We start from the raw sequence: 10206 nt of genomic DNA, 5'->3' as shown, positions 1-10206 counted from the left end.
GGGGTTCAGTGTGGAGAAGAGAAGGCTCAGGGGGGACCTGATGGCTCCCTACAACTGCCTGACAGGAGGATGGAGCCAGGAGGGGCTGGGCTCTGCTCCCAAGGAACAAGGGATGGGACAAGAGGAAACGGCCTCAAGCTGCACCAGGGCAGGTTTAGATGGAGCTGAGGAACAATTCCTGCCCCAGAGGGTGCTCAGGCATCGGAACAGGCTGCCCAGGGCAGGGCTGCAGTCACCATCCCTGCAAGTGTTCACACACCATTGAGACAAGGCCTCAGTGCCATGGGGTAGTGGTGGCCTTGGCACTGCTGGGAATGGTTGTACTGGGTGAGCTTAAAGGGCTTTTCCAACCCAGTTGATTCTGTGGTTTCATGATTCTTATCGCTCCCCAGGGCCCCCCTCGCTGCTCCTCGCTGCAGGCACCCATCATGTTGCTCTCAGGGCACGAGGGGGAGGTTTACTGCTGCAAATTCCACCCCAATGGCAACACACTCGCCTCTGCTGGCTTCGACAGGCTCATCTGTGAGTACCAGGCACCGGGGTCCCAGCCAATGCTGGTTCCATGGGGTTGGGGCTTGTACATCAGGCTGCTGGGGTGGAGCCCTCGTCTTACTGGGTCCTGAGCCTCACCTTAGGGGTGTGAGAAAGGAGCCATACAGCAGCTCAGGGAGGGGATCCTGCCCCTCTGCTGTGCTTTGGGGAGACCCCCCCTGCAGCCCTGATCCAGCTCTGGGGCAGCAGCACAAGAGGGACATGGAGCTGTTGGAGCGAGTCCAGAGGAGGCCATGGGGATGCTGCGAGGGCTGGAGCAGCTCTGCTCTGGAGCCAGGCTGAGAGAGCTGGGCTGGGTCAGCCTGGAGAAGGCTCCAGGAAGACCTTACTGTGGCCTTTTGGTTGTTAAAAGAGGCCTACAAGAAAGATGGGGAGAGACTTCTTAGGAGGGCCTGTTGTGATAGCACCAGGGATGATGGGTTTAAACTAATAGAGGGAGGATTCAGGCTGGATGTAAAGAAAGCTTTACAATGAGGGTGGTAAAACACTGGCACAAGTTGGAGCCTTTCAGGGCCAGGCTGGATGTGGTTCTGGGCAACCTGATCTCGTTGAAGATGTTCCTTCCCATGGCAGTCAGTTGGAACTGGATGATCTTCGAAGTTCCCTTCCAACCCAAGCTATTCTAGGATTCTCTATCCCAGGACACTCAGATGGGGCTGATAGCCTGGTGTGCCCCAGTCTGTGCCTGCAGCGCCCTGCAGAAACACAGCCTTTAATGCTGTGGGTTGCTGAGATGAAGATTATTTTCATCATAAATTCAGCTTGAACTAGACCCATAAATCAGCTCAAACCAGCTCTGTCCTCACACAATGCCTCTTTGTTGCTGTTCATCCCTGGTGGTGCTGATTGTGGTGATGATAGAGCTCCTTTTGCTGAATTCCTGGAGACCAGCCCTTTGCAGTAGGGAGGTGTTTCCTTGTTTCCTGTTCTTCCTAATTCCCTCCCTTTCCCCCAGTGCTGTGGAACGTGTACGGGGACTGTGATAACTACGCCACCCTGAAGGGACACAGCGGGGCGGTCATGGAGCTGCACTACAACACTGATGGCAGGTAAGCTGGTGCTGGTGGCACTTGGCCTGTCACAGCTCTTTCTAAAGGTGCTTTCTGCTGGCTGGAGTCCCACCACATCCTCTGCTTGGTCCAGTGCTTGTGGTGTGGCTTTCCCAGACAAGAAATGATGCTGGCTTGGGCTTGAGCAAAGTCATCACTAGTACCCTTGATTTTGGTTTGGAGGAGCAGAGGAAAATTAATGCTGGTCATCTGGGAGGCACTGAGGAGGGAAAGAACATGAGAGTTGTGTGAGCCTGGAACAATCCAGTCTTGGTATTCAGAGGATATCTGTTAGCTTAAAAGACCATTCCACTGTTGCGTCTAAGCCATTACCACTCAGTTTTCCTTCCAGGTACTGTTAAAGCAGAAAACCAATGTCTATGTATCTAGAAGTGGGGGTGCCTCCAGTGTAGCTGCCCCACCACCAGTCAGCCTCTTCTGAAACACCACCTTTGTCTTTGTGCATGGAGATGCTTCTCCATGGCCTATTCCCACCTTTGATCACACAACTTGAGAGTTAAAAAGGTGGGAGGGGAGAAGTGCTCCTGAAATTGGGATCCTCACCGTGACTCTCCTTTGCAGCATGCTCTTCTCAGCGTCCACAGACAAAACAGTGGCTGTGTGGGACAGTGAGACTGGAGAGAGGGTGAAGAGGCTGAAGGGCCACACATCCTTCGTGAACTCCTGCTACCCAGCGAGGCGAGGGCCCCAGCTCGTCTGCACAGGCAGTGATGATGGGACAGTGAAGGTCAGTGTGTGGCGGGAGGAGATAGTCTGGGCTGAAAGATGGCATCTCTGAAAGAATTTGGGGGGGGGGGGTCCTATTTAAGTGGGTTAAATCAAGCCTTTCATCACTGTTCTCATTCCTTTAGGTAACAACTTAGTCTTGAGAAGAAACATTGAAATCAAATTTGATTGCTCCTTTATTGCTGTCATTCTCGGGGGGGTTATAGAGACCTCGAGATCTAAAGAGGGTATTTCAGGGGAGCACTCAGCCTCTGCCGCATGTGGCAGGGGGTAGGAACTGGGTGACCTTAAGGTCCTTTCCAACCCAAACCATTCTATGGTTCTCTGCATCCATGCAACTGCCTGTCATTTTGTCATTAAACCTCTGTGCACCTCTTATGTGCTGTGTCTTTTCAGCTGTGGGATATCAGGAAAAAAGCTGCTGTCCAGACATTCCAGAACACATACCAGGTCCTGGCTGTGACATTCAATGACACCAGTGATCAGATCATATCCGGAGGCATCGACAACGACATTAAGGTAGAACACCCTTATCCTAGCATGCTTTTCCAACCACACACACCTTTTCCATCCCATCACATCTTCCATTGCTCAAGGCCAAATGTGGAAGCCTGTTGGTTAATTTTACAGTCACAAGAACCACGTGGACCTCCTGTGTCTGACCTCGCTGTTGATTTAGGGCCAATAAGCTCTGAGGGAGTTGCTCCAGGGCTCTTTGCCATGTGACAGCCTGGGCAGCCCTGGCATTCCTGGCCAGGTGTCCCAGTGCTGCTGTCACCCGCTGGAGCAGACATGGAATGCTGCTCTTCTGGCAGCCTGTGCTTGTCCCGGAGGCTCTAGAGCCATATATGAGGTAAACTAAAGGAAATGTGGTGACGCATCCACACTCTGTGACCTCTGCTCCAGTTTGCAGCTCACTTTGTCACCTGCTGGTGTGGAAAGTTCTTATTTAAGAACCAGGTCAGGGTTTCATTCAGCTGGTGACTGAGATTCTCCTGGTAGTGCATGGTTTAATCTGTCTTCCTGGCCCTTTAGCCTCAGGCTCCAGCCTCACCTAGGCGTGAGGAGCGTGTGCTTGTCACAGAGCCATCACTGAGTGTGGCATCAGCAGGAGAACTGTTCCCACTGCTCTGCTTTGGGAGAGAACAGTGGAATTTGGGGGATTAAACAACTGCTCTGTGCCATCAGTCAGTGGAATTTGGGAGCTGGGGGAGGTCTAGCCAGATGGAGAGGGATTCCTGCATGTGTGGGGCTGCTGACATTAAACTCCTTGATGATTGAACATGTTCTAAGGGGCACATTCCACTTTTCCTAATATACACAAATTCTAGTCTCTTATTTTAGCCGTTCAGACCTCCCCATCTGGAATCAAAAGCTGATGTTTGCTGTGATCAGTACCTGTGTGAAACACTTTGGAACCATCAGTTCCAACAGTACTGGCTGTCTTGTTGCTAAACTCTGGTTCTGTTGTGTGTGAAGGTGTGGGACCTGCGCCAGAACAAGCTCACTTACACGATGAGAGGACACGCAGACTCGGTGACAGGCCTCAGCCTGAGTTCTGAAGGCTCCTACCTGCTCTCCAACGCCATGGACAACACAGGTACATCCTACCTGCTCTGAGGGCACAGCAGTCAAGGGCTGCTCTCTTGCACCAGCTTTGCACCACGTTTAGGAACAGCTCAACTTGTGTGATGTAGAAGCACAAGATCCAGACGTGGGGATAATCTGAAGGGAGCCTGGCTCCAGAGATAAAGCTGGAATTCTTGTTACAGCAGTGACAGTCGTGTCCTTTGCAGGGAGGGAGCAGCTGCAGCATAGGGTTTGTCACGGCTCCAAAGGGCAGGGAGGACACACTGTGGCACACGTTGTTTGCACAGACAGTTGAACACAGCCTCAGCCTGGCTCTTGTCAGGGAGGTTTGGCTCTCTCCCTGCAGTGGGAATGACAGCAGATTCCAAACTGTCTCCTGGGGGGTGTTCAGTGAAGCTGTTCAGCACCGTGGTCATGGCATGTTAGAACAAAGAGAAGGTTCATGTAAGGAGATGGTGCCTCATTTATGTAAGGGTTGGCTTGGATTTTTCTCCTCCTTTTGGTGGGGTCTTGGTGTGATTATAAATGTCTGTGTTTTACCTTTCACACCAGTGCTTTCTGCAGGGGGAAGCTGCTGCTTTCCCTTTGCTTCTGGGGAGATACTTGTTAAAACTTCACTATGAGGGTGCTGAGGCGCTGGCACAGGGTGCCCAGAGAAGCTGTGGCTGCCCCATCCCTGGCAGTGTTCAAGGCCAGGTTGGACACAGGGGCTTGGAGCAAGCTGCTCTAGTGGAAGGTGTCCCTGCCCGTGGCAGGGGTTGGAGCTGGGTGAGCTTTAAGCTCCCTTCCAACCCAAACCAGTCTGGGATTCTATGATTCTATGGAGAGAACAAGGAGCTTTGCTCATTAGCAGCATGTCAGGGAAAGAAGCATTCCTGAAGCTGCCCTGTGCCACCTTTAGCTGGTGACTGTGAGCTCTGTGTTGCAGTTCGCATCTGGGACGTGCGGCCCTTCGCCCCTAAGGAGAGATGTGTGAAGATCTTCCAGGGCAACGTGCACAACTTTGAGAAGGTGAGTGTCCTGCAGAGCAGAACGTGGTGTCTGTGGTGCTATTAACTGCTCTCCAACTTGTTTCTTCAAGTTTCAACCGGAAAGGCTTTAATAAGAGCTCAAAGATGAATGCACAAAGTGGGATTCCAATTAAAGCTGCAGTAACCAGATTTCTTTGCTCACTTCACTGTAATTAGCTGTAAATTAAGTATTTTCTACATTTACTACCTACTTGGTGTGAAATAACAAGGCTCTGGATGGTGCCAGCCATAAACCAAAATCTGTAATTACCATCTCCTCGGGATCATTAAAGTGGTGCTCGTGATGTTGAAAGCCTCGTGGTGATCTTAACTCGAGTAGAAGGGGAAGACTACGTCTGCCTTTGCCAACAGATCTGTGCTTGTTCTTTCATTTTAGAACCTTCTGAGGTGCTCTTGGTCCCCGGATGGCAGTAAAATCGCGGGGGGCTCGGCTGACAGGTGAGTTGCTGCTGCCTTCCCTGTTAACCATGAATCCACACACTCCTGGAACGAGTTGGATCACGTTGGCTGCCCTGATTACTACAGTGATGTGTTTCTGTTGCCTTTGTGGCAGTGGAGGAGCACCACATAGTTGTAAAACCTTCTTCTTATTGTCAAAAGCTGACAAGAAATCTGCATTACTGCTTATGTTCAACCACGGGATCCCACCTCAGGACCAGCAGATGACAGGAGCATGGTTGATGTTGGACTAGGACCCATGTGGTCATCCTAGCAGGTGCTTGTGAGACTGTTCAGGACGCAGGGAGTCTGGGAAGTGTATGTAGTGTGGAGGTTATACTGCTGAGGACCACATTAAGTGGTTAAATTGCTGTGTGGCAGCTTGCAGGAGGCACCAGTGGTGTTCCAAGGATCACTCTTGATCCTTTCATTCATGAGTAACAAGAACTGAAGACCTGGCTAAATTAGCACATATTGGGCTTTACAATGAGAGACTCTGTAAACTAAAGCAGCTGAGGAGGGGAAGGGGCAGAGGGAGGAAGCCAGCAGAGGGTCCATGCCAGACACTGAAGGTCACTGTGAAGGATACCAACTGCCACTGGAACAAATCCAGACGCACCCTCAGTGCCATGGAGACAGGAATTCCTGCAGGCTGGAGGCCAGGACTTGGAGCAGTAATCAGCAGATTAATGAGTTTCTGATAGAGGAGAGGGAGAACTTTAGCTCTCACTGGTCAGATATAGTGGGGCAGCTGTCACAGCAAGTGGCTGAGCTGTGACTCCTTTGCAGCACATGGTGGAGGGACACATGTGTCCCTCCAAGCACTGGGCCATTGGGTTAGTTCTGCAGATGCTGGTGTAGCTCTGAGGTCTGACAGCAGCTCTGTGGTGCTGCTCCATGGGGAAGAGCAGGCAGCCAGGTCCCAGGGCAGGTTAGACAAGGCTGTGCAAATCCTTCTGCTGTCTCTGAGGAGTTTCTGCTGGGAAAGCAAAGCAAGGTTACATAAATGTGCCATTTGTCTGTACAAAATAACTCCTCAGTGGTCAGAACCACAGAATCAGTTACGTTGGAAAAGCCCTTTAAGCTCACCCAGTCCAACCATTCCCAGCACTGCCAAGGCCACCACTAACCCATGGCACTGGGGCCTCTTCTCCACGGGGGGGGGTGTGAACACTTGCAGGAACGGTGACTGCAGCCCTGCCCTGGGCAGCCTGTTCCAATGCCTGGGCACCCTTTGGGGAAGGAATTGTTCCTCAGCTCCATCTAAAGCTCCCCTGGAGGTTTTCACACCAGGAGCTGGATCTGTGTCAGGCCGGGTGCTGAGCCAGTGCAGGGATGAGCTGTTGGAGGGGGGCAGTTGCTTTCCCTCCTCAATGCGCTCACAGTGCCTCTCTTGTAGGTTTGTGTACGTGTGGGACACCACATCCAGGAGGATTCTGTACAAGCTGCCAGGCCACGCTGGCTCAGTGAATGAACTGGCCTTCCATCCAGAGGAACCCATCAGTAAGTGCTCTCCAGCTGAAGTCAGAAGGGGCAATGGTTTCAGGGCTGCTTGAACTGCTCATCCTCTGGGAAACAGCCCCACAATTGCTTGTGGCCCAGAGCCCTGAGTGTCACACACGTTTCATGGAATCCCAGCCTGGTTTGTGTTGGAAGGGACCTTAAAGCTCATCCAGTTCCGCCCCCCTGCCATGGGCAGGGACACCTTCCACTAGAGCAGCTTGCTTTAAGCTCCCTTCCAACCCAACCCAGTCTGTGATTCTGTGCTCAGCGACAGCAGCGTGTGAGTTCACACAGAAACACCCACACCTCTCCTGGGCTCAAATGAAGCCGTTGTCAGTGTCAAGAGTGGTGCTTCTGGCTTGTTCTTGTGTATTGAATCCCCTGAAGAGCCTTTCGAGGCGGAGGTGGTGCGGTGGAGCTGGGCTCCAGCTGCCTTTACCCTGCTCTGGATCACTACCACCGCCCTCGAGGCTTCCCTGGGCAGCCTGTGCCCTCTAGCGGCCGGCAGGCCCCCGGCAGCATCCAGGCTGTGGAAACAACCCCTTGGGATGCTCCAGAGCGCTACCAGCGTGTTCATACACCTCTCTTTACTGCTTTCCTGCTCAGACATTGCAGGCAGTGTGTGGTTATGCCTGTCTGGGGCTGGGGGAATGACAGCCATGGTGTGCAGTGGTCAGAGGAGCAATTCCACGGGGTGGTTTTGTGGAGCAAATGCAGTTTGGCTTTATAGCTCACAAGCAGCAAGTGAAATAAAGTCAATTCCAACTCTGTTTTGTGGAAATCCCAAACTGTTGTGTTTAACATATCCCCCTTTTCCCATCTCTCTCCTTCAGTTCTCTCTGCATCCAGTGACAAAAGGCTGTACATGGGGGAGATCCAGTGAAGACAACAAGGAGATGGGATCCATGATCCTTGGTTTACAGAGGTGGGATTGACTTTGCCTCTTGCTGATGCCAGACCCCCTCACACTGATGGCACTGGGACAACGTTGAAGCAGCTCAATGTGACAAACTGCCCTCCTCAGGCTGTAATGTCACTGTACAGCCTCCTTCCAACCTCCCTCCTGTGGGGAGGAAGGAATAGTAGGGATTGAAAGGAATTTGCTTTTTGGCTGTACCACAGATGACAAAACCCTTCCCCAGATCACTTGAAATTGGTAAAAGTTGTTCAAGGTCCACATGTGGATTGTATATTCCTTGTCCATTTCTCTTGGGTTTTTTATACGGTGAAAACTGAAATAGATGGCTTTTTACAAGAACTGTGTGTGGGACTTGTTCTGGTTTACTCTTCAGTGTCCAACACTAAATCAAGCACTTGTACACACCCCAGGGAAACCACAGATGTTAACTCCATAGAACCACAGCGTGGTTTGGGTTGGAAGGGACTCTCGCAGGGAAGAGCTCCTGCCTAAGAGCTCATCTCAGTCTCCCCTCTGGCAGGTTAAAGCCATTCCCCTTGGCCTGTCCCTACAGGCCCTGGTCCAAAGCCCCTCTCCAGGTTTCCTGCAGCCCCTTCAGGCACTGGAGCTGCTCTCAGGTCTCCCCTTCAGGAGCCTTCTCTTCTCCAGGCTCACCCAGCCCAGCTCTCTCAGCCTGGCTCCAGAGCAGAGCTGCTCCAGCCCTCGCAGCATCTCCATGGCCTCCTCTGGCCTCGCTCCAACAGCTCCACATCCCTCTTGTGCTGCTGCCCCAGAGCTGGATCAGGGCTGCAGGGGGGGTTCTCCCCAGAGCTCAGCAGAGGGGCAGGATCCCCTCCCTGAGCTGCTGCTCACGCTCTGGAGGTGCAGCCCAGCACAGATACATGCATACACAAGCACACACACGCACACAGGTGCAAACATGCATGTATCCATGCACACTCCCCTGCATGTGCACATTCATTCATGTACCCATGTGTACCCCCATGTACACTCACAGCCCCCCAGACTGTCAGGGCCAGCACCAGGCCTAGGGGTTAGGCTGATGCTCTGTACCAGGTACCACAGCTCCAGGGGATTTGGGGCTGCTTTTCCCACCAGTTCCCAGTCCCAAGGTTCCCAGTCCCTGCCTCGGGCTCCTCGTGGATCCCATCCCACACTGGAGCCTCACCAGCTCTCGGGCATCGCAGCAGCAAAGTGTTGAAAGCATAATCCAAGCACAGAGCCAATTGTTTTCTTGAACAGGTTCGTTCCTCCAAGGGAGGTCTTTGCTTGAGAGATTTCCACTGTAAACTAAATCCTTCCTGGGATCCAGATAAACGGCCTCTGTGTGATAGAGCTGCTCTAAGCTTTCCTGCCTGCTGCTTCCCATGGGGAATGGAGAGCTGGCAGGGACCCCCTGCATCCTCATCCTCATCCTACTCTTTGACCCTTCAGCATCAGTGGGCCGATCCTGTGCTGGGTGCTGGGCACAACAGGGGCATCACTGGGAGGTCCTGGCTCAGCCAAGGGCACCCCTGGCCCTGCTACCCCCTTTCATTACCTCCCTGTCCCTTCCTCCAGTCCTTGCCCCCCCTGCTGCTTAGAGGCTCCTAATGAATTGTGGTAGTTACAATAAGCAAGCGATAACTTCTAAGAGGATAGAAAACAATTATTTGCTCTGTTGGGAAATAGAGGATACTTTAGTGTCTATTTAATGGGAAACTAATTAAATTACATGAAGAAGTGAATAGAAGTTTTTGGTTAATTATGAATTTTGCGAGCTACAAAGGCTCAATGCTGATGGGCTCTGTAATGTGCCAGCCTGCTCGCGAGACACCCAGATAAGAGAATGGTGTGAATGCATTTTAATTTCTCCATCAATTCAACATGAGTCAGAGGAACAGGGATCCATTAACAGCGATCCAAGGAACTCAGGGGGATCCGCAGCCTGGGGCCTCATGAGGTTAAAATCGAGGAGGAATCGGTTAAATAGAGGGGTCTTTGCTGCTTTGCTCCATTGTGATCCTTCTCCTGGGGCTGGGAGCTGGAGGATGCCCCCAGGGGGTCCCATGGGCTCGGTGTTGCTGTGTGTTGGGGCTGGTCCAGGTGAGGTGAGGAGGAGGAGGATGGGTTCAGAGTCAAGGCCAGCAGCAGAGGTGCTGGCTGAGGGCTGGTGACGGCTGCGCTGGCAGGAGACTGATGCCCAGGTTTGGGGTCCCCATCGCTAATCTCCATCTAAACCTGCCCTGGTGCAGCTTGAGGCCGTTTCCTCTTGTCCCATCCCTTGTTCCTTGGGAGCAGAGCCCAGCCCCTCCTGGCTCCATCCTCCTCTCAGGCAGTTGTAGGGAGTGATAAAGTCATTGAGGTGTTTTCTTGCAACAGAAAAGGGAACAAAAGC

General features: G+C 52.4%; 1 protein-coding gene across 1 annotated transcript; it reads left to right on the top strand.

The window, feature by feature from the left end:
* Nucleotides 1–390: 390 nt before the first annotated feature.
* On the top strand, nt 391–8168 carry SNRNP40 (small nuclear ribonucleoprotein U5 subunit 40). The gene is made up of 9 exons (XM_057397877.1): nt 391–522; nt 1508–1601; nt 2184–2349; nt 2745–2867; nt 3828–3948; nt 4867–4949; nt 5346–5407; nt 6807–6910; nt 7744–8168. Exons 1-9 carry the CDS (start codon nt 429–431, stop codon nt 7791–7793), a joined length of 897 nt encoding a protein of 298 aa, XP_057253860.1. The 5' UTR covers nt 391–428; the 3' UTR covers nt 7794–8168.
* The last annotated feature ends 2038 nt before the right edge of the window (nt 8169–10206 follow it).

This window comes from Pezoporus wallicus, unplaced genomic scaffold, assembly GCF_028554395.1.
Source record: "Pezoporus wallicus isolate ANWC-B61680 ecotype Strahan unplaced genomic scaffold, APGP_CSIRO_Pwel_v1 contig_10769, whole genome shotgun sequence".
Taxonomy (NCBI): domain Eukaryota; kingdom Metazoa; phylum Chordata; class Aves; order Psittaciformes; family Psittacidae; genus Pezoporus; species Pezoporus wallicus.
Note: the sequence above shows the minus strand (reverse complement) of the source record. Positions and strands in the feature narration are given on the sequence as shown.